This window comes from Geotrypetes seraphini, chromosome 6 (genome assembly GCF_902459505.1).
Source record: "Geotrypetes seraphini chromosome 6, aGeoSer1.1, whole genome shotgun sequence".
Classification (NCBI taxonomy): domain Eukaryota; kingdom Metazoa; phylum Chordata; class Amphibia; order Gymnophiona; family Dermophiidae; genus Geotrypetes; species Geotrypetes seraphini.
In genome coordinates, this window is record NC_047089.1 from 176,828,466 (window position 1) to 176,853,478 (window position 25,013).

Below are 25,013 nucleotides of genomic sequence, written 5' to 3' on the forward strand. Positions count from 1 at the left end.
TTTATAAAATGACCGAGTACACACATATATTTATACCTTTTTTGGAGCAGGTGTTAAATGATATACTATTAAGAATAATTCTGGGTGCTTGTTTTACAAAGGCTCTCAGGTGCCAGTGCCACCTTTAACATAGTCACCTTTTTGAAACTGACACATAATCACCCTGTTGTAAAATTTACTTCATAAATACAATTTCAAACAGATGGATCTAGTGGGATCATTGCCCGTGTTCTGTAGGAAACCATTGCCAAGGGCTGTTTTGAAATAACTGGGCTATGAAAGCCAGGATGGGTTATTAAAAAAATATATAGAAGAACGAGGCCTGGCTTTGTATGAATAAGGCTAATGGGGCTGGAATAGCCCACAAAATACAGATTTGGAAGCACCAGGGAACAAGAATACTGTAAACTGAAACATAGCAAATAACAGCAGAGAGTGACCATATGTCCTATCCAGTCTGCCCATCCACACCATCTACTATCCTTTCCTCTCCCTTAGAAATCCTATGTGCTTATCCCATGCTTATCTTTTTCTCCATCGCCTCTACAGTACTGGGAGGCCGTTCCAGTCTTCTACCATTTGTTCTGTAAAGAAATATTTCCTTAGGTAACTCCTGAGCCTATCCGTTTTTATCTTCATTTTTTACGCCCTTTGTCAGCATGACATTGTGCTGTTCTGGGTCTAACTTAGAAGTTAATGTAGCTGAGGCTTCAGGATCTTCTTCTATAATATTACCAAAGTCCAACTGTTCCTCTCTGAGCACACTACCAGAACACTTATCCACGCCTTCATCACCTTGCGCTTAGACTACTGCAACTCACTACTCTCAGGCCTTCCGCTTAGCCATCTCATGCCCCTCTAATCTGTCCAGAATTCGGCTGCATGACTCATATTCTGGGAGCGTCGCTTTACTCATGTTACTCCTCTGTTAAAGTCACTTCATTGGCTTCCCATTTGTTTCTGAATACAATTCAAACTCATCTTACTGACCTACAAATGCACTCACTCAGCTGCCCCTCACTATCGCTTTTTATTTATCTCCCCCTATGATCCCCCCATGAGCTGGTAAGTCCCTCTTATCTGTGCCTTTCTCTTCAACTGCCAACTCCAGACTCCGTCCCTTTTGCCTTGCTGTGCTGTATGCTTGGAACAAGCTGCCCAAATCCCTACAGTGGGCTCTGTCTCTGGTAGTGTTCAAGGCCCTCTTTTTGAGAGTGCTTTCAACTCCTAACTCCTCTCACCTTGGGTTCTGCACCCCCTACCCTCTATGTCATGTCTTGTCTGTCCAAGTTAGATTGTAAGCTCTTCCAAGCAGGGACCGTCTAGAAATGTCAAAATGTACAGCACTATGTACGCCTTTCAGCGCTATATAAGCGATTAGTAGTAGTAGTAGTAGAGTTAGCAAAAATCCTCTGGGAAATATTGCAGGCAGCTCTGGCCTTGATCTGATCCTGGATGAGTCCCCAGATGGTATCATCTCATACCCCCTCTTTTAGTAAGGTGCGCTAACCGATTAGCTCACGCTAATCAGATTAGCGCACACTAAACGCGAACACATCCATAGACTAATATGCACGCATTAGCGTTTAGCACGCTCTAAACCGATTAGCACACGCTAATCGGTTAGCGCACCTTAGTAAAAGAGGGCCATCTTCTTATTCTTTGTTTTTTGTTATTGTTTGTACCTTTTTTTTGGTCCTGGGTTTATTTCTCAGATACGGGGGGGGGGGGGGGGGGAGGGGCTATGTAGTACAACAATACAACAAATAGTTGTGGCTGGGAAAAAGGTATTTTATGTAGAAATAGGCTTTTTATAAGTAATGTAATGTAATGTAATGTAATTTATTTCTTATATACCGCTACATCCGTTAGGTTCTAAGCGGTTTGAAGAAAATATACATTAAGATTATAAATGAGAAGTAAGAAGGTACTTAAAAAATTCCCTTACTGTCCCGAAGGCTCACAATCTAACTAAAGTACCTGGAAATTAATAAAGAAGAGAAAATAAAGATGGTTGAAAAAAGAAAAATTCTATGTGAACTTATAGGATGGAAATTAAACTGACAGTGAAGAACTGTATGAAAAATACATATGGAATGCAGTTAGAGAGGGTAGGTTACAATCTATTTATGGTATTTGTTTAATTGGAAGGTGTTAAGGTGGGTAATTTGGGGGAAGGTTATCTGAAGGTAGGTGAATCTTCTGGAGGTAAAAGAGGAGGGGTTAAGATATTTGGATGAATTTTTTGAAAAGCAGGGTTTTGATTTCTTTTCTGAATGTTTTGAAGTTGTCTGATATTGTCATAAGATTGGAGATGGAATGGTTGATTTTTGCTGCTTGTGTTGCCAGAAGGTTGTCAAACATTTTCTTGCGTTGTGTGCCTTTGAGTGGGGGGAAGGCGAAAGGGTTCGAGGTTCTTCTGTGTCTTGAGGTGGAGATTTGGTTTAAGCGGTTGTTTAGATAGTGTACAACACTTAGAAAAAAAAAGTTGTTACAGAGCTGCTTCTGTATGTACCCGGAAAAAGAACAAAGCTTTGAAAAATCTAATTAGATGCAAAAAACCTGTCATTTTTCAGCAAAATTTTACCCGCAGAGCATTCAGTGTGCCACCTGCACTAAAAACCGCTATTGCAGTTTTGTAAAAGTGGGGGTAAATAAGCTAAGAGATGGAATTTTTCAAAATTAAGGGTTTTTTATTTTCCATAGCTGAGAGACTTACTCCCCTTTCTGGAGAACAAGGCATCCCTTATTATGCAACACCCTTCTGCTGAAGATGTCACTGAAGTCATTATGCCTTTGTATAGATCCATTGTGAGACCCCACCTGGAATACTGTGTGCAATTCAGGAGGCCGCATTACCGTAAGGATGTGCTGAGGCTGGAATCGGACCAGAGAATGGCCACCCGGATGGTCTCGGGACTGAAGGATCTCCCGTACGAAGAACGGTTAGATAAATTACAGCTATACTCGCTCGAGGAGTGCAGAGAGAGGGGAGACATGATCGAGACGTTCAAGTATCTCACGGGCCACATCGATGCAGAGGAGGATATCTTCTTTTTCAAGGGTCCCATGGCAACAAGAGGACATCCGTGGAAAATCAGAGGCGGGAAACTGCGCGGTGACACCAGGAATTTCTTTTTCACCGAAAGGGTGGTTGATCGCTGGAATGGTCTTCCACTTCAGGTGATTGAGGCCAGCAGCGTGCCTGATTTTAAGGCCAAATGGGATCGACACGTGGGATCTATTCGCAGGGTAAAGGCAGGGGAGGGTCATTAGGGTGGGCAGACTGGATGGGCTGTGGCCCTTATCTGCCATCAATTTCTATGTTTCTATGTTTTGTTTTCCATTAAACTCTAGAACAGTGGTAGGGAACTCCGGTTATCGAGAGCCATATTTCAGTCGGGTTTTCAGGATTTCCCCAATGAATATGCAGATCTATTTGCATGCACTGCTTTCAATGCATATTCATTGGGGAAATCCTGAAAACCGGACTGGAGTATGGCTCTCGAGGACCAGAGTTCTCTACCCCTGCTCTAGAACATTCACAAGGACTTTATTATACCTTCCATCTGTCCTCAATAATCAGTGGAAATCTATTGCCATGATTGTTCTGCTTTTTAGGTTATGGACTCTATTTCTGACTCTGTCAATAATTTTTACCAGTGCTTTCTGGAATTCTTTAATTCTGTCACTACCTTCTTGCTTTTGAAGATAGATTCATGTAAGCCTTCCTCATCTTTGCTGGATCCTAAGCCTTCTACACTTGTAAATAACTTTACAATTCATCTTATTTCCTTTTTTCTAGAAATTAAGACTACTAAATTGTAGGAAGGCAAGGATGATATTCTAAATCCACTACTTATAAACCAGTCTATGGATCCTACTTCCCACTTTGAATAATGATTGGACTCCAGTTTTCCTTCTAAACTTATGAAAAAGTTCTTTATTACCTTAACAACTTTATTCATTAAACCAAATGTCTTGCAACCTATATAATCAGACTTTCGGGAACGTCATAGCACCCAACTTGGCCTTCCTGTTTTATTGCCTTACTAAGCAAGTGTTGTAGACATCTTGATATGAGAGGTCTTTCATCATCATCACTTGTTTCTTATGTTTATTCAGTTTTTGGTATCTCTGGGATAGTGTATCTTATTTTTTCTTATCAACAAACATCCAGGTAAGTTCTAGTTTCTTGCTTTCAACTAAATATCCCCAACCTGCAGTGTTCCCCTATTCTCTTCAGCATTGACTTAAGTCTGCTAGCTCTTTTTATTCATTCCTAAAGTTTCAGTGGTTATTATTTGCAGATTATGTGCAACTAGTGGCTTCTGTTCATACACTCCATTTTGACTTGCATTCTCTCATAGCTGAACACTGACCACTTAAAACTCAATGGGGTTGGTGTTCAGACAGCAGTGCTCAGAATTTTGCTGACTGCCGATGGCATTAACACCCAGAAATTCAATGTCATGCCATGTCCGAACTTTGACATTGAATTTCTGGATTTGTTGAGCCAGCTACGCCATAGCTGGTTAAGTCTATTGTTCAGCACTTAACTGACTATGAGTCACCACATAAAAACAGGATTGACTTTGATGTAGGCCTATTTATACAGTTGCCTTGATCAGTTAATTGGTTAAGTGCCTAATATCAATACTTAACTAGCCAAGTTCTGACTCTGCCCCTGGAATGCCCCTAAAATAGTCAGTTTTGCATTAAGTGCTAATCATTCTCAACAGCAGTAACCAATTTAGCTAATCAATCATTCTCAGCAGCTAATGAATCATTCTCAGCAGCAGTAACCAATTTAGTGCCATTGAAAATTACCAGTTAGCATTGAACAGGTGATTTAACCACACTACCGAGAAGTAGCTGTGTAATAATCACTGTCACTAGAACCGACATGCTGTGATTTTTTAAAGGTATTCAGTACCCCCCCCCCCCCCCCGAAATTCACGGGGTTCCGTTCCAGGAACACCCATGAATTTTGAAAAACCGCGAATGCGGTTTTTCGCCTGTCAAAAGGCAGGAAAGGGCAACTGGGGTGCCGGCAAGTACAGAAAATAACTCGCGGTATGCTCTGACCGCCTCTTCCTGTTACTAAAGTAAGGCTACACCAATCAAGAGCTGCTTTGACACACAGCTCCTGATTGGTGTAGCCCGACTTTAGTACAGGAAGAAGTGGTTGGAGCATACCGTGAATTAGTGAGTCCATGATTTGTGAACTGCAAATTCATGGGGGAACACCGTAGACTATATTGGTATGTCTTGTTAACTATGTATGCACATCTGTAATCCACCTAGAAACTAACTGATAGTGAGGAATAGAAATATTGTAAATAAATAAATACATCACTTTGAATGTTGACTCATGCTTCTAAATACCTAACCATATGGATTACTGAAGGCTACTTTCTCCTACCATATTACCTTATTAATGGATTGCACCATCTCTCTTGTAAACCTTCTCTCTATCCTTGTGGTTATAATTGATTCCAAATTACTATTTGATCAGCAGATTTCAACTGTTGCAAAAACTAATATTTATATCCTGAGCATATTTGTGCTATTGAATAATTGTTCTTTATGCTCTTGTGCTTAGTTCTATTTAATACTGCAACTCTGTATATAATGGCTTAAAACTTACCACAATGAAGAGAGTGTAACTTCTTCAAAATTCAGCCATCAAATTTCTTTCCAGATTCTAAAAGTATGGTCATGTCACCCCCACCCCCCATCACTTTTAATTCATTGTCGCTGGTTGCCTATATTTTACATAATAAAATTTCAGATCCTTCTTCTAACCCATAAAGCCTTACACATTGTTTATTTTTGATGTCCTAATCCTCTCAAACTCTCTGCTCTCAATATAACAATCTGGCGCTTCCTGCACCTGCCTGTGTGCATCTGGAAGACATGTGCTTCAGCTTTTTTATTTCTTGGCATCTTTCCAATTGATTTCTATTCCACCTTACTGTTGGACTGAGTCCTCATATTCTAAATCTAAGGGTGGACACAATTTAGGTACTCAGCTGCAGTACGCTGAGCATTAATTCTATAATTGCATATTTGTGCCTCAATTCCATTATCAAATGCTAGTATAAATTGGCATCTACATGCCAACATTTAAGTGTGCCCTCTTGCAGGAAGTCAGATCAATAGAAGACATAAATGCATGTGTCTCAATGCTGCACTTTATACATTAATTTACAGTACTCTGTAAGTTACACTCATAAAATTTGGACATGCCCATTCCCCACCCCTGTGTCTCCCCCTGTGTGTGTTCCTTGCATTTACACACATGACTGTCACAGTTATGCTTCTAAGTGTTAATATTCTAATAGCATAAGTATGTAGTTTCACACCTAATTTTAGGCACAAGCACTTATGCCATGACAAAGGATGGAGTAAATGCTCATTTCTAACCGCAGTTAGGCACATAGGCCTGGATTCTCTAAATGGTGCTTCTGTCAGCAGCCACCTTAAAGCAGTCACTGATCATGTGGCAATCAGAGAATTGCGTCTCTGGAAAAGGTAGGCAGCGGAAATGTAGGCCAGGGTTTCAAAGGCCTACATTTCCGGCACCTACTTTTGACATGAATCGTGCCTGCAGAAGTGCCTATCGATGCCTACCATCATTTCCAGTGTTAGCCATGCCTATAGTGGCATTAGGTGTCAGTATGCATCTCTGGAGGCACGATTCCGGCACTGCTTTTCTTAGGCATCTTGAAATTTATTAAAATATAGTACCATTTTAAATGGTGTTTTGGACTTAACTTGGGCACCTTTTAGAGACTATGGGCCATAACTCCTTATATTGTATCTTGCATGTTTAACTCCTAGGCATAGCCCTGATCTCCATGCCTCTTTCATGTCCACATCCTGTTAGAATTTGGACATAATAGAATTTGTGTGTGCAACATCTAGAATAGTGACTAGAGGCTAGATCCGACCACTTAGCGACCACTTTGCAACTTAATTTCCCTCCGACCCAATTCACTAACCTCTGCCCTGATCTTCCTCCGATCTGCGCATGCAAATGAGGGGAAACAGCATTGAAATGTAGGTAGGCAGCGATTCACTTAAAAAAAAAGAAAAGCAACACCAACTGGGCTGGCTGATCAGCAAACAAGCGACTGCTGGGGACCAGTCGTTCACATCATTTCCGACTGCTCTGCCCCAAATCTCCTGCTCTCTGCCCTGAAGCTGTGATTCTCTTGTATCATGATCACATAAGTTATGTGGTCAAATCTACTTTCTATCGACTCTGTCAAATTCGTTCAGTGGCAAAATTTTTATGTGCTAAATCTCTGAATATTTTAATTCATTCATTAGTAATTTCCAAAATTGATTATTGTAGTGCTTTATTTAAAGGTATATCGCAGAAAGAAATCAGACGTCTACAAATTATTCAGAACGCCTCTGTTAAAATAATTTACAAAGCCAAAAAATTCGATCATGTCTCTCCACTCCTCAAAAAAGCACATTGGCTCCCAGTTACACATCGAATTTTATTTAAAATATGTCTGCTTACATTTAAATCATTATTATTTAAAACCCCCGCTTTTATTTTTAGAGTTTTAATTCCCTATCAAACTTCGAGACAGTTAAGATCACAGCATCAACACTTATTGACAATACCCTCACTGAAAGTAATCAATACTAGGCGCCACACCATGTTCTCAATAACAGCTCCTCAATCTTGGAATGATCTCCCACTTTTTCTTCGAGAGGAAAGGAACCTAGATAAATTTAAATCTAAACTTAAGAGCTTCCTTTTTAATGATGCTTTTAATGTATAAATTTTATGTCCTAAAACTTTTTTACTTTTTATTCTATATATTTCCTTTTTATTCTATATATTAAATATAAATTTTATTTGTTACCCCTCCTATCGTTTTTTCCTTAAATGTAATTAAATTAAATTAATAATGATTGTAACCCTTTAATAAACCTTCCTTTGCTTCGAAATGATATGTAGAAATTATGTATAGTAATGTCTGTAATTATATTGTTTGTTATATTTGTCACCCTAACTGATTTTTTATGAGATTGTACATCGCCTAGGAAATGTGATAGGCGATTAATCAAATTTTTCTAATAAACTTGGAAACTTGGAATAATAATAATAAACTTGTGCCCTGCTCTGTCCCGAATCACCTGCTCTCTGTCCCAACTCAAGCTGCGATTCTCCTGCCGCCCTGCTCTGCTCTGAATCTCCTGCCTGATTCTCCTGCCCTGATTCTTACCCGATTTTCCTGTCCTTCCCCACTGGCAAACCCGTGGTTTTAACTCGCAGATTAAAACCACGAGCTCATGAAAAAGTAAAAATAGTAAAAAAAAGTAAAATTAAGCTCTGCCGGGCACGGAGGGCCAGCGCATGCACAGACCATCTACAGATAGTCTGCGTATGCGTTGGGATTGCTATAGGGTGATCCGGGCAGGCAGTTGGGGGCATGATTCCAATCATCCTCATTTGCATGAGGGCGATTCGTGAACCAGCCCCCCAGACACAGATTGGATCAGATCCCTCACGGATCGGATCCAATCCATGCCCTTAGTGAATTTAGGCCTAAGTACAGCTGTGTGCACAACTGCTAGTTGGTGCTAATTAGTGCTGATTAAAATCAATCTAAATCAATAACTGGCTAACTACAATTAACAGCCAATTATTAAGGGTTAAGGGTAATGGGATTTGATATCTTGCCTTTCTGTGGTACAGTCAAAGCAGTTGACAATTATTAAATGCAGGTACTCTTTCTGTTCTATTAGACTTAATATGTAAGTATTTATGTTGTGAACACAACTGACATTCTACATATTGTATGTATAAATTTGCATGCAAGGCATTAATTTGGATGCACAAGTTTGTAGAATGAGTTAGTAGGTAAATGAGGGTGAATGTTTTTTTTTAACTATTGCAGGCAGATCTTAAGTCCAGGCATTGCCTCATATCTGCAGCAAAAAATATTGAAATATTTTGCATTGCATGTTACTATTTTGCTATTTATTTTTTTCATTTTCATTAATTTTAACCACACAACCATATTTAACTTCCTTGTGTGAAAATTTAGAGGACTCAAAATACTTGTAGGGATCCCTAGGACTTCCAGGGAACTCAAAATTCCATCATCACACCTCTAAACATACAGGATAAAATCATTATGGTCCAATTTCTATAAACAATACCTAAAAATTAGGTACCGAAGAACACAATGCATAGAGGATGACAATCTTCGGTTAGGCACCGTTTATAGAATTGTGCCGTGGCAACTAAATTGTACTTAGATGCCATTAGGTGTCAAAACCTTAAATGTACTTCAAGTTTATTATTATTAAAACTTTGTTATACTGTAAAATCAGATTTCAAGGCAGTGTACATCAAAAAAATTTAAAAGTACATATATTTAAAAATACAAGTGGAGGTTTGTCTTACATAGACTTGACAAAACAAATGTCCAAACTGGAACAAGAGGGAAATTGGTAGAACTATATTATTTAAAAAGAAAGCACAAGTGGAAAGAACTCTAGGAAATGTGATGGTTTTCATGGTCTAAATATTGATGCCTATGTCCAATTTAGGTACCTACATGGAAAACACATCCAAGATTTCCCTTGATCTGAACTTAACCATGACTAAATCAGTAGGTGCCTACCTAGCAATTTTAATTTATGGGAATTATTAAGCCAACTAACCTTGTTATCAGCTCTGATTAAACTAACCCGACCATGTGCCCAAGGCCCCGCCCCCAGGAGGGACCTAAGGCTCCAGGGCCTATTCTGATTGGCCCAGGTGCCTTAGGCCCCACCAGTAGGCGGAGCTTTGGGACGAATGGGCCAATCTGGCCTCATTCCGTCATTGGCTGCCTGCCGGACAGGCGGGTTTGACTCCCGTCTGTCCGGCCAACTACACAAAGGTACGGGGAAGGGGGGTGGGGGGGTCATGGGGGTTGGCCAGGGGGGTCGTGGGTCGGCTGGGGGGACAGTCGGAGGTTTTTTGGGGGGGCGGTCGTTGGGAGGGGGGTTTGCATCGAGGGCAGGAGGGCCTGGGATCCGTCCTGCCCGTAATGTAGTGCGGGGTGGGGGTAGGGGGTCGCGTGGCCAGGAGGGTTTGGGCTCCCTCCTGGCCCGAACAACTAGCGGGGGGGGGGGTCGCCAGGGCCAGGAGGACTTGGGCTCCCTCCTGGCCCTATATTGTCGGGGAGTTGGGGAGTCGGCGGGGCAAGAGGGCTTGGGCTCCCTTTTGCCCCGATCGTGTCAGGGAGTCGGGGGGGCAAGAGGGCTTGAGCTCCCTCTTGCCCCGATCGTGTCGGGGGTGCTGTGGTTGACTGGGGCAAGAGGGCTTGAGCTCCCTCTTGCCCCGATCATGTCGGGTGTGCCGCGGTTGGCTGGGGCAAGAGGGCTTGAGCTCCCTCTTGCCCCGATCGTGTCTGGGAGTCGGAGGGGCAAGAGGGCTTGAGCTCCCTCTTGCCCCGATCGTGTCGGGGGTGCCGCTGTTGGCTGGGGCAAGAGGGCTTGAGCTCCCTCTTACCCCGATCATGTCGGGGGTGCCGCGGTTGGCTGGGGCAAGAGGGCTTGAGCTCCCTCTTGCCCCGATCGTGTCGGGGAGTCGGGACCGCCAAGAGGAAGCAGCAGGACACCGGTAGGAGCTTCTACATGATGGGGGGGAGGTCGGGAGCCTGTGGGGGTGCGAGCGGTCCTTCAGGGTGGGGGTGCGGGAGCGGGTGGGAGTGCGTGCGAGCGGTCCTTCGGGGTGCGGGTGCGTGCGAGCGGTCCTTCGCGGTGGGGGTGTGAGCGGTCCTGCGGGGGGGTGTGAATCGGACGTCGGGGGGGGCATCAGGCTTTCAGGGTGGGAACAGGACTTCAAGGGGGAGAGGAGAGTCGGTGCGGGCGAAAGGAGAGTCGGGGTGGCCAGAGGAGAGTCGGGGCGGGCGAAAGGAGAGTCGGGCGGCGACGGAAGAGTCGGGCAGCATGCGCGGTATACGGGTGTGCGCGGTATATAAAAATTTCTGTACATAGATTTGTGTTTTTCGCGCGCTATACCCGTGTGCGCGTTTTACACGGGTGCGCGTTATCTACGTGAAAATACGGTACTTGTCATTACAAACCAGCCAAATGGCTGTTAAGTTGGATTAGACAGTACTGTAATCATTGGTCTTCAACCCCAGTGAAGATATACTCTTAAAAGTACATAAAAATTGATTACTAAAGCGATGTATGTCAAAATAACTTATCTTATGGTTGGGAAATCTTAGATTCAATACACTGATCCCAACAAACCCATTTTGCCCACTGCTTCATCAGGGAATCAGTACTCAGTTCAAAAGGCAGGTTGACCAGAAACGCTCTGGTCTGCCTGCTTGGCATCAAGCAAAACCATAAGTTCTTATACAAAAATAGACCACATTTTAACTTCAGTAGGCACTTGAATATAGATGGCTCCTGCAATAATGACGCCAACCAGAAAACTGGAATAGTTTCAACTACTCCTTCCATCTCCCAAAAAGATTAAATAGAAATGCACATTTGACTTCCTCTTCACTTACTTTGGCACCAAGACCTGGAACAACCTCCCAAATGACAGGATGGAAACATTATATAAAAGATTCTGAAAAAAAATTAAAAACTCTTCTTTGAAAGCATACACACCTGAAATATCTAATGTTACCAAATCTCATACTTAATTCAAATGTTATACCAATGCAGTATTAGAACTTCCATTCTCCTTCCCCATTACTCCATTCATAACTCAGCCCTCCTCAAACTGCTGTAATATATTCATTCTACAATTCCTTATATTGTAAGTCACCTTGAACCTCTTTAGGCACAGCATGACTCAGAAATACTAGATTACATTAAATTTCACCAGAATTGCTATACTCATGTCACCCCTTTCCTCAAGTCACATCACTGGCTCCCCATCCACTTCCATATACAGTTCAAACTCCTCTTATTGACGTACAAGTATATTCACTCTTCAGCTTCTCAATACAGTATATCTCCTCTCTTGTCTCTTCCTACATTCCTCTCCAAGAACTCCATTCATCAAGAAAATATCTCCTATCTGTACCCTTCTCTTCTACTGCCAGCTCTAGGCTACGTCTTCTCTCTAGCTGTACCATACGCCTGGAACAAACTGCCTGGATCAGTACATCAAGCTCCATCCCTGGAACTATTCAAATGCAGAGTAAAAGCCCACCTCTTTGAGAATGCATTTAACTCATAACCCCCTTACCCTAAGCACCCTGAGTAACTCCCTAAGTCCCTAATAGCTCCATTGTTTGCTAAGTTTAGGCTGTAAGCTTGACTGAGCAGGGACCGTCTCTTAAATATGTTGTTGTACTGCACTGTGTATGTCTGTCAGTGCCATGGAAATGTTAAGTAGTAGTAGTAGTTCAGGCTGCAAAGTGTTATAATCAGTATTGATTTTGATAGTCCAGTTTATAATATGTACCCTTTCACTTTGAAAACTACTGAGATCAAAAAGTATCCACTGGCATTTGTATTTGCATTTTCTGAAGGCAGTTCACAGAAAAGAAGACACAATGCCGCAACAGAGGTTTCTACCATGGGCCGGTGAGGTAAATTCTCCGACGCTCATAGAAATTCTATGAGCGCTGGAGCATTTACCTCGCCGGCCGCAGCAGAAACCTCTACAGCTGCTTTGTGAAAGCCAGCTACAGATTTGAAAATGTAGCCCATGCACATCGTTGTCCACTCCTGACCAAAACACCCAAAACACTCACTCCTCGCAATGTAGCTACAAGTATAGGCATTGAGAAAATTTAACAGAAAGGAAATTTTAGGAACATTAACCCCACTTTTACAGAACTGCGATAGTGTTATTTTAGCACAGGCCAGCATGCTGAATGCTCCGTGCTGCTCCCAACGCTTATAGAGTTCCTATGAGTGTCAGGAGCAGCACGGAACATTCGGTACACCAGCCTGTGCTGAAAATCACTATTGCGGTTGTGTAAAAGGGGGGGGGGAAGGGAAGGGAGGGAAAATCTGTAGGTGGTAAGGGCTCATTCGGTATCCTAACATTTGCATACAGTAGATCCTTATTTATATATATATACATAGCTTGGAAAATTGTCCTTTTTATTGTTTTAAATCAATCTATATATATACACAGCCTAATTCTATAAAAAGTGCTAAAAATTGAATGCATAAACTTGCACTCCTAATTCGCATGTGCAATTTAATTGAATAATGAACCAATTAGTGCTGATAATTGGGATTTTAACAAGCAATTATTGCTACTAATAGGAATTAATTAAAAATTATGCCTTAATTTTTAGATGCGAGATCTGTGTGTAAATGTTACACAGGTTTGCAAAAGGGATCATGACTGTGGAAGGATTCAAGATAGATTAGGGATGTTCCAATAATTTGTGGGCATGATTATAGAATAAGGGGGGGGGAGGGGGAATCTTTGCCTAATTTAGGTGTAAGGATTTGCTCCACATTTCAGTTGCTTTAAATGGTCATATCTAAAGTTTTTTAAGGAAAATTTAAAAATTTAAAAGTAAAGAAAAAAATAGTGAATAAAATATTCAGGTTTTTGTGGCCGATGACTGGAGCTTGGAGCAATACAAACTACGTGGATTCCCCCGGTCTATGATTAGACTGTGCGTAGGCTCCTTTTCTGAGGCTTTTTCCTGAATTAGGATGACTTATTGGTAATAAATATGCACTGATCTGATTAAGTGATTTAATTATAAGGGATGTTATAATGCATATTTTGATCACTTGGGTTGATATTTTTCTTTTTCATATCTAAAGTTAAACATGATTCTCAGCACCAAACGCTATTATATATATTGCTACTAACTTTGAGTGCCTTTATAAAATATTGCTAAATGTTATTTTTTTTGCCACATCAGTTTTTTAGGTACCATATATAGAATTTAGTCCACAGCGCTCATATCGACATACTCTTTGGAAAAGCTATGAAACGTATGCCTGCCTTTAAAAGTATTTTTCTTAAATAGTCCATCTCTTCTAATATGCAGGTTGATCCACTGACTTTAATCCTTTGTGGGGAATACTTGCATTTGGTGAAGAATTTAAGATCTGAAAAAAGTGACACTGCAAGCAAAACAGGATAGATATCTGAAGATGGAATGCCCAGAAGAAACCTGCAGTCTATATGAAATTGGATTTGGAATCTATTAATGGTCTATATATTGAGGAGCTCAGTATTACATCAACAGATTTGTTACTCTTCTGATCACTTCATTTTGGAATCCCCATCACTGTGGGAGAGAGAACCCTTCTGATGTTGATGTAAACAATGTCGAGGCTAAAGGAATTATTATGGCTACCTTTGATTTTTACCCCTGCCAGTATCATGTGGAACTCAAACTTCCTCATATGGATAACTACACTTGCTGTACGATTTACACTCATTGATGGCCAAGCACAGCACCCAATTGTACCTACAAATTATGGTAAAATCCGTGGCACAAGAACACCCTTGCCCAATGAAATCCTAGGCCCTGTAGAACAATTCTTAGGCGTGCCCTATGCCTCACCTCCTACTGGGGAGAGGAGATTCCAGCCTCCAGAACCTCCATCTTCCTGGACTGGAGTGAAAAATGCCACTCAGTTTGCTGCTGTCTGTCCTCAGTACCTGGATGAAAGATCATTGCTTAATGACATGCTGCCAGTCTGGTTTACAGCCAACTTGGATACTGTGGTTTCTTATGTACAAGATCAAAATGAGGATTGTCTTTATTTGAATATATATGTACCTACTGAAGATGGTAAGTACATTTTTAACATCTACAAATAGCTTACAATAAGATTTAAATGTTAAAACAGAATGATATCTGAGAAGCAGTTTTATTTCAAGTATGTGAAATTTAAATGATCAATTTTTAGTTGCAATCCATAGATGTCTGTAGGTATATATACATAGATACAGATGTCGAGTATTACCAATTTCTGGAAGAATGTAGCACTCAGTAAAGTCTCATCGATCCTCCCTCTGAGTATCAATAACTTCTGTTATTAACCTAAATAACATTCCAATATGTCTGTGTAAGCCACTATTATTCCTGCAGAAAAAAACAAACATTTGGCTACTATGTAGTTGCACTTTTATTTTTGATTTTCTATTTCTTCTTTCTCTCTCTCTCTCTCTCTCTTTTTTAATAGCAGTAAAAGAAGGTTGGATAGATTTATCCTATTAATGACATGCAATAAGCAAATTGCTTATTTTAAATGGCAACTGTTTGTTTTATTGGTCTTGTGATTTGGTTTTTCTTTGAGTTTTCTATGTTAATATAATTGAATACCCATAAAATAAAAAAATAAAATGGATTAATTTATTTGGATTAAATAGAGCAGTATGACACATTTTAATATTTTGAGTTCAGTAGGATCATGATTAGTCTTAAAAATATTAATTTACTTTTATGCAGCATTCCCCCTCTTCTACGAAACCGTGCTAGCGTTTTTTAGCGCAGAGAGCCGTGCAGAATGGCCCGCGCTGCTCCCGATGCTCATTGAGTTCCTATGAGTGTCGGGAGCAGCGCGGGCCATTCAGCACAGCTCCCTGTGCTAGAAACTGCTATCGCAGTTTCGTAGAAGAGGGGGATTATGTACCAACTGAAACATGAAACTAGAAAAGCTAAATGGTTATTTAATAGTTAAATATAAAATTTTTCTTAAACTTTGATTAAACCTTAATTAAATAAGCAGGAAGAGGCCTAAGATTATGGAGTAATTTTTCCCATTCTGGGATTTCTTCCAAGAGAAAGAGAACTTCTTTTCTCTTACTCCTAATAACATCATCCTTCCTACCATAACTAAAACTATTAATTTATTACTTATTTTTTATTAATTTATTATTTATTCCTCAAATTAATATATTGAAACATGTACTTAAAAACATAAGAATAGTCATACTGGGTCAGACCAATTGCCCATCTAACCCAGTATCCTGTTTCCACAGTGGCCAATCCAGGTCACATATACCTGGCAAAAACCCAAATAGTAACAACATTCAATACTACCAGTCCAGGGCAAGCAATGGCTTTTCCATGTCTGTCTCAATAGTTATATTTTAATTCATTTGGGGGGTCCTTTAACAAAGCTACGCTAAAATGTGGGCTGCGCTATATTTAGCTCAAGGGTTTCCTGTATGCTGAGGCCATTTTTAGCGCAGCTTTAAAATGGCTGCAATGTGGGGTTTTTTTTCTTTTCTTATTAATAGCCACGTGGTAATTTTAAAATTAACACATGAACTCTTACCACCATCTATTTTGTAGATGGTAAGGACTTCCATTCAAATCCTGAATTAGGGCTAGATTCACTAAGCAAACTGATCATGTACCATAAGAACATAAGAATTGCCGCTGCTGGGTCAGATTACTGGTCCATCGTGACCAGCAGTGCGCTCATGCAGTGGCCCCCAGGTCAAAGACCAGTGTTCTAAATGAGTCCAGTCTCACCTGTGTACATCCCAGTTTAGCAGGAAGTTGTCCAACTTTGTCTTGAATCCCTGGAGGGTGTTTTCCCCTATAACAGATTCCGGAAGAGCGTACCAGTGTTCTACCACTCTCTGAGTGAAGAAGAACTTCCTTACGTTTGTATAGAATCTATCCCCTTTCAACTTTAGAGAGTGCCCTCTCGTTCTCCCTACCTTGGAGAGTGTGAACTGTCTGTCTTTATCTACTAAGTCTATTCCCTTCAGTATTTTGAATGTTTCGATCATGTCTCCTCTCAGTCTCCTCTTTTCAAGGGAGAAGAGGCCCACTTTCTCCAATCTTTCATTGTACGGCAACTCCTCCAGCCCCTTAACCATTTTAGTAGCTCTTCTCTGGACCCTTTCGAGTAGTACCGTGTCCTTCTTCATGTACGGCGACTCCAGGTGAGGGTGCACCATGGCCCAGTACAGCGGCATGATAACCTTCTCCGATCTGTTCTTGATCCTCTTCTTAATCATTCCATGCACTCTATTTGCCCTTTTTGCCGACACCGTGATTTTCACGGATGACTTCATTGACTTGTCAACTAGTACTCCCAAGTCTCTTTCCTGGTAGGTCTCTCCGAGTACTGCACCAGACATCCTATATTTGTGTACAAGATTTTTGTTACCAACATTCATCACCTTACACTTGGCCACGTTAAACTTCATTTGCCATGTCGCAGCCCATTTCTCGAGTGTGTTTATGTCCTGTTGCAGGTCTTCGCAATCCTCCTGCATCTTCACTATGAATAACTTTGTATCATCTGCAGATTTAATCACCTCGCTCATCATTCCAATTTCCAGGTCGTTTATAAATATGTTGAAGATCACAGGCCCAAGCACCAAACCCTCCACTGGTGACTCTTTTCCAGTCCAAGTATTGTCCATTTACCCCCACTCTCTATCGACCAACCAGTTTTTGATTCATGAGTGTTTTTCACCCTCAATCCCATGGCTTGCAATTTTTTGAACTAGTCGTTCATGTGGGACCTTGTCAAACACCTTTGTCTATCTGCCTGTTAACTCCCTCAAAAAAGTGCAGCAAGTTTGTCAAGCAAGATCTTCCTTTGCTGGATCGCTGCTGGCTGGTTCTCATCAGATTGTGTCCATCAAGGTGGTCAACGATGTGGTCCTTTATCAGCACCTCTACTATCTTTCATGGTACCGAGATCAGACTCACCGACCTGTAGTTTCTCGGATCTCTCCTCAAACCTTTCTTGAAGATCGGCATAACATTCGCCACTTTCCAATCTTCTGGAATCCTTCCCAATTTGATCGACAGATTGGTTATTAGTTGAAGCAGTTCAGCTGTAACCCCTTTCAGTTCCTTGATTAACCTCAGATGGATGCCATCCGGTCCAGGGGATTTGTCATTTGTAAGCCTATCAATCTGCCTACATACCTCTTCTAGACTGACCGTCAACCCTGTCAGTTTCCCATCTTCGTTTCTAGCATATAGCCTGATGGGTTACGGTATGCTGTTAATATCCTCTTCGGTAAATACAGATGCAAAAAATGTGTTCAGTTTGTCGGTGATTGCTTTGTCCTCCTTTAGCACTCCCTTTATTCCATGGTCATCCAATGGTCCCACCGCTTCCTTCGTGGGTCATTTCCCATTAATATATCGAAAAAATGGAAGTTTTTCGCCTCCTTGGCTATTTTTTCCTCGTAGTCTCTTTTGGCCCCTTTTACTGCCTTATGGCACCTGCGTTGATGTTTGTGCTTATTCCAGTTTTTATCCGTTCTTGACCTTTTCCATTCCTTAAATTAAGTTTTATTGTCTCTGATCACTTCCTTCGCCTCTACAGTGAGCCATGCCGGTTCCTTGTTCTTTTTCCTCTTGGATCCCTTGTTGATATGCGGTCTATATAGATTTTGCGCCTCGGTGACTGTGTCCTTAAAAAGGGACCACGCTTTCTCTAGCATTTTTACAGCACCTATCCTCTTAATCTTCTTCCCCACCATCCCTTCGTAATTCCTCATCCCTTCGTAATTCCCTTCGTAATTCCCTCATCCCTTCATAATTCCCTTTTCAGAAGTTCAGCGCCATGGCCATCGTTCTGGATCATTGTTTCACCCCCGTGTCCAGGTTGAAGCAGATCATATTGTGATCACTGCTTCCCAGCGTCCCTTCTACTTCCTACATCTTGCGCCGGTCCTCATAGTCCATTTAGAATTAAGTCCAGATTTGCATTTCCTCTCGTGTTTTCCTTGACAAGTTGTTCCAGGAAGCAATCGCCTACTGCATCCAGGAACTTGGTTTCCCTACTGCAGCTGGATGCGCCTAGGTTACAGTCTATCCCTGGGTAATTGAAGGCACCCATAATAACTGCATTTCCTCCCTTGCATTGGGTTTAATCTCATCCGTCATTTCTTCATCAATTTATTCGGACTGCCCTGGGGGTTGGTAGTAGACGCCGATCTTCATTTCCATTCCATTTGTTCCCGAAGTTTTGACCCATAGGGATTCTAACTTATTCTTTGTTTCCGGCGTGTTCTTTCCAGCAGACTATTCCCTCTTTGACGTACAGGATAATACCCCCACCTTTTTGACCCATTCTGTCTCTGCGATATAGCTTGTATCCCAGTAGCACAGTGTCCCATACGTTTTCCTCATTCCACCATGTTTCCGTGATGCCAATGATGTCAAGGTTCTCTTTTTGTGCCATAGTTTCTAATTCACCCATCTTGTTCCTTAGACTACTTTGCTTTTGTGTATATATATTTGAGTTTGCGGCATGTTACTTTCTTGCACTTTCTTCTCTCTTGCGTCTTCCCCGCTAACTTCTTGCACGGTATCCTGAGGGTTTACCGGTTCCCGAACCATCAACTTTCAGTTGACTGTCGGCTTTCACCTTCTTCCTAGTTTAAAAACTTCTCAATTTCTCTCTTGATGTTGCTTGCAAGTAGCCTCATTCCGTCTCCACTGAGGTGGAGTCCATCCTTCCTGAATAGCTTGCTCTTCCCCCAGAATGTCGTCCAGTTGCGCACGAAGTGGAATCATTCTTCCTCACATCACTGTCGCATCCATGCGTTGACTGCTTTCAGCTCCATCTGCCTTCTCTCATCAGCCCTGGGTACTGGCAGGATCTCTGAGAATGCTACCCTCTGTGTTCTGGTCTTCAGCTTCTTTCCTAGCATCTGGAACTGATCCTTCAGTAGTTCCCTTTTGTATTTCCTGTTGCTCACGTTGTTTGTCCTTACATGGATTATCACCACCATATCTTAATCTTCCATGCTGTCGATGATCCTGTCGATGTGGCTCACTATGTCTTCTACCTTGGCTCCCAGTAGGCAGGTCACCAGCCTATCCTGTCTTCCTCCTGCTATGTGGCTGTTGACTTGTCTGATGATGAAGTCCCCCACGATTGCTGTCCTCTCTATCTTCTCTTGCCTCTCTAGGCGCAGGTCCGTGTCCCTGGTGTGTGCCCATCTCTCCAGCTGTAGGTCCGAGTCCTCCATGTAATTCCATCTTCCCTCATCCTGACGTTGGCTTACACCAGACTCATCTTCTTGTGGGTTTGTTCCGCTGCTTCCAGATCTTGCTGCTGTGTCACCCATTATTTCCATATGGCTGTTCTCTGGGTGATCCTCACTCCCTGTAGGTATATCTAGGTAGATCCACTGTTGCTGGTGATTTTCCACAGCCTCCCTGTGTGCCTCCTCGATGAACTTCTCCAGCTTCCGGACTTCATCCTCAATGGTTTCCTCTGTTTTGACGTTCTCTGCATCTCAGTCCTCCTCTTCCACTTCTCGAAGTGCTTCTAGTTCCAATATTCTGCCCTTTAGGAGTCTAACTTGTTTCTTCAGGTTCTCAGTTCTCCGCACCAAGTGCATACATAAGACCACCTCCTAGAGGGGAGGTAGTCATACATATGGCACACGGTGCAGAAAACTGGGTAGCTCATCTTCCTGCTTCTATCTGCTGCTTCCATAGCTGCTGGTGTCCTCTGTGTCTGTTGCTGGTGTCCTCTGTGTCTGCTGTTCGTGCAGTGACTTACCCCTTCTGAAGGTGCTCTCACTAAGGCGAGCGCCTTTAACGCTCGCCTTCAATGCTTGCCGAATGGCTGAGCGCCGTTGGCTCCTCCCCTTTTAAGGGGAAGCTCTGGATCAGTGCCTGGCTGATGTCAGAGGGGTGAGCGGAGATATTTCTCGCTGCTTTCCCTTACTCTTGCCTGCCCTTGTCCATTGGGGATTTCACTCTGCCGCATTACTGATGATGTCATGAGTAACGCAGCAGAGTGAAATCTCCAATAGAAAAGGCCAATCAGTCTGTTTAGAATGCTGCGGGCCTGACGCTGCTCGACTGAAGGTAGGGCTCGCTCGCTGTCGGCGGGGAGGGAAGGATGGAAGGTTAGCAGAGGTTCAGCTGCGCGGTGGTGGGGGGCGGGTTGAAGAATTGCCGTCAAATCCCGGGACTAGGGCTTATTTTGGGGGTAGGTCTTATTTTCGGGGAAACACGGTAGAGACAGACCATAGGATGAAACCTCTTGGGCAATGCCTAGGACCCAGAAGGAAGATGTCCCGCAGGCTGAAATTCCTTGGGAAGTAGCTGACCCAAAAGTAATGCAGGAATTTAAAGCTTAGAGGACGTTTAAAGGTTTAGTACTGCCTTTGTAACTCAAGTTGCATTTTTATTGGTGGCGATATGTGGCTAAGGTTAATAGTGCACAAGATAAAATTGTCTTCCTAAGAGTTAAATTAATATTGAATTGGTATTGTGCTGTTTTATAGGAAAACTGAAATTAGTATTAAAATTGTATTGGGCTGTTTTATAGAAAATTAAATTTTTTGTTTCAATCATAAAATCCCCATTGGTACTAAGTGGTACTAGCCACCACACATCTTTTCTTATAATCAAACTTAATTTACTATTGCTGTGACCTTTTTATTTCTATTTTTTCTGCCTGTATGTACCTTGGAGAAGACATAGGGCGCCTTTTACTAAGGTGCGCTAGTGTTTTTAGCACGTGCTGAAGATTAGCACGTGTAAGCCCCCTGCTAAACAAAAAATACTAACGCAAGCTCTAAGGAGGCGTTAGCGTCTAGCACGCGCTAAAACCGCTAGCACACCTTAGTAAAAGGAGCCCATAGTTTAAAGTGTGCTGGAACTAGTACCTAGCATCTCTCTAATCTTCTAACAAAACTGTATTTCCTCCTAAACTTCCACCCTGTTAAAGGCTGGTACCTACTTTGTGGTTTAGGCATAGTTTAGGCATGGTCTTTATACCAGTACTCTCTACTGAACACCCATAAAATTTATAAACTAAACTAAAACTTAGCTTTATAGACCGAGTCATCAACCGAGAGGAGCTCGACTAGGTTAACAATAATGTAATACATAAACTTGACAAGGAAAAGTAGATTGAAATAGTTAATTTCCAAACAAAAAAGTTTTCAGAACTTTCTGGAATAAAGCAAAAGAACCTAAACTTCTTAATGTAAGTGGTAAAGCATTCCAGAATTCGGTTAATTTAAAAGCAAAAGAATGACTAAATCTCTTAAAGGTTCTGTTTTTACCACTGAGAGAGAGACATGTAATGTTTTTATTTTTGAGAACTTCTGGCAAGATGAGATCTATGAACATTCCAGTCTAAAGGAATCAAAGTAGCGAAAATGCCAAATAGGATCTTAATTATAATATAGGATCTATAATTATGGAGCGGATGCGGTATTTAAACTTAAGGTTTAGTTTAGTTTAGTTAGTTAAATTTAATTCTGAGATACACTGAAAACCAATGTAATTCCTTGAGCAGAGGGGTTACGTGGTCAAATTTACTCTTACAGAAAATAAAAATAGCTGCAGTGTTCTGTATTAATTGAAGTCTCTGCAGACTGACCTTTGAAAGACCCAAATGCACTGAGTTGCAGTAATCCAACCTTGACAAAATGATTGATTGAACCAATACAGAGAAGTGTTGTTGGTGAAAAAGTGCTCTCTCTTCTCAGTGCACGGAGGCTGAAAAAAAACACTTTTTAATAAGCGAGTTTAGTTATTAAATGTAAGTGAAGAATCAATAACAATACCTCTCTTGTCCATTAAAGAGAGCATTTTTAATAAACAGAGACTTTCCCAGCTCATCCACTATACCAAAATGTGGATTAGTGAATTTTTAGTGCATAACAATGTTCTGGCGTAAGAAGAAAACTGATTCTGAGGGTGCCACACTTAAACCCAATATTCTAGGTGTAGATCACCCCCACTTTATTTAAGCAGTATGTAGTCTCCTCTGAGTGTAACCATTGGACGTCTTGTGTAACTGATGACATCACCATCAAATTATATTTAGTCAAGTCAGAGCTTAAAAGGAATGTGGCTTGTCTTCGATTAACTTACTCCATATGTAAGAAAATGTTAAAGGAAAATGCAGAATTGAAGGATAGATTACAAGCAAAAGAGAAAGAATGTGCTATGATAGAGCAGGAAAGAGTTTTTGGTAACACAGAATTCTTGCATGTTACCATCAGAAAGAGCAGGTACAGCAGCAAATAGCTCAAGAAAACCAAATGCAAATTCAGATTGCAGCTTTGAAAATATAAGCAAGCCAGGTTCCAGGCTTAAAACATATGGTTAGAGAATTAACATTGCAGACTCCTACCCTAGATGAAAACACAGATCGTGCCCATTGTCATAGCAACAAAAGCTTGACTTCCGCTAGCAAATTTCAGCCATTACTAGGCTTCCATATAAGCAGTCCCCTAACTACTTCACAGCTAAGCCTGTGTCAACTGTGATAAAGGTATCACAATCTCAGCCCATATAAGGAGGGACCACTCATACTGTTAGCTCCCTGCCCAGTGGTAAAAATGTACTACCCCGACTCCTCCAACTACCCCATTATCTATTTCCACTATAGCCCTTACTATCTACCCTAGGGAAAACACTATCGATATAGAAGCAATTATCTCAGATCAAATCTGCTGGGTGATACAGATTGTATTGTAGACTAATCATATTGAACACATTGATTGCTGATGTATTTGGAGCTATTTTGCATATAAAAGTAGAATCTAAAGTTAAGAGAGATATTGAAGCATCCTTTTGGGATAATAACTCACTGTATCATGGTTTACAGCAGGAATGTTACCCCCATTCCTGGAGTCACCCGCTGAACACCCATATACTCTTAGTATTACTGATATTCATTGTGATATTGTTACCCAGTAAGGAACCAATGATAATTCACAGTGTCTACTATTACAGCTATATCCATGGTTTTGTGTTTTGAGAATACCAGTTATACCAAGAATGAGAAATCCCTATATGGATACATTGACCTTAACTCTGAATAGCTATATCAGGTTCACAAATTTCACTATTACTATACCTGATGGATCTCATATCCAAGGATATACAGGTGCATCTATTGTCAAATACAATGCTGCCAAATACCTTTTGTTGTCTGTTAATCCCATTGTCCACTTTATATCTGTAAATACATCTGCTACTATCTCTGCTATTTATCCCCAATGCACTCTCTATATAAGGACTTTAAATCAAGCTTGGACTCAATGGAAGGACTTACGGCTCAGAAATAGTCAAGTGTCTCACAAACATTGAGATGTTCTCAGCACAGTATTAGGAGTTGCTGGAACAAATCTGGGTGTCATCAATGCTATGGATTCAGATGTGCTTGCTAATAAAATTGCCAGAAGTAGAGAAAAAAATAAGACAAGCTAAGGACTTATCCAAAATTGACACCCACAATATACAAACACTCAAATCGCATCAGTTGGATTTGGGTTACATTGTGGTAATGTAATCAGACAACCGCCATGAACATAACTGTGAACATGGTAAATGTCACCTTTTCCAATATTTACTTGTCCTTGGCCTGTATACAGGTACAATAGTTTATGATAGAGGCACTGCACAGTATTAGGACTTCAGAGCAAGGACTCATTTCATTAGAGATCTTAAGCTTATTGGAACAAGACATGTCTTCCTCAGAAAAATTAACCTGACTTTATTTTTTTCAGACTTAAACCACAATGAACCATTTATCACAATTATTACATACCTGACTGAACAGAACAGTTTGGGCTTCAAAGTAATCCAGTTAGGATTGATATTACCTGAAGGACATCTTATGGTGCCGTGTCACGATCCTGATTTTGCTTATTTTTTTATTCATTTATTTAGCCCGTCCTCTCAAAGGAGCCCAGAATGGGTCACAAGAGTACATTCACAGTATAAGCAGGACAAACTTTGGTGGGAAATACAGACTTGGTGGACATGGGGGTTAAATTTCAGCTTTTACAGTATAGTTATAGCATACAGACTTGAAAATACAGACTTAGTGGATATAAAGGCCCTGATTCTGCAAAGTGCACCTATCTTTAGGCATGCTTTTAGATTTATGCGCCATATAGGCATCATATGGGAGTCCCCAATAATAGACGTAATCTAATTTTTTCTGTTCTAGGCACCGGATAGACGTCCCTGCAATGTATTTAGTTATATGTAAAAATATGTTTTTCTCTGATTTTTTTCTTCATTATTTCACAATTGTAAGCTTTAACATAATAAAAA

At 41.2% G+C, this 25,013-nt stretch overlaps 1 protein-coding gene across 4 annotated transcripts in view; it reads left to right on the forward strand.

The window, feature by feature from the left end:
• NLGN4X (neuroligin 4 X-linked) overlaps nucleotides 1–25,013 on the forward strand; it is a 423,295-nt gene that overhangs the window by 88,595 nt on the left and 309,687 nt on the right. For all 4 annotated transcript variants that reach the window (XM_033949828.1, XM_033949831.1, XM_033949830.1 and 1 more), the window contains one exon: nucleotides 14,019–14,771. In XM_033949828.1, coding sequence (XP_033805719.1) covers nucleotides 14,300–14,771 — 472 coding nt within the window. In that variant the 5' untranslated portion in view covers nucleotides 14,019–14,299. The remainder of the gene's footprint in view (nucleotides 1–14,018; nucleotides 14,772–25,013) is intronic.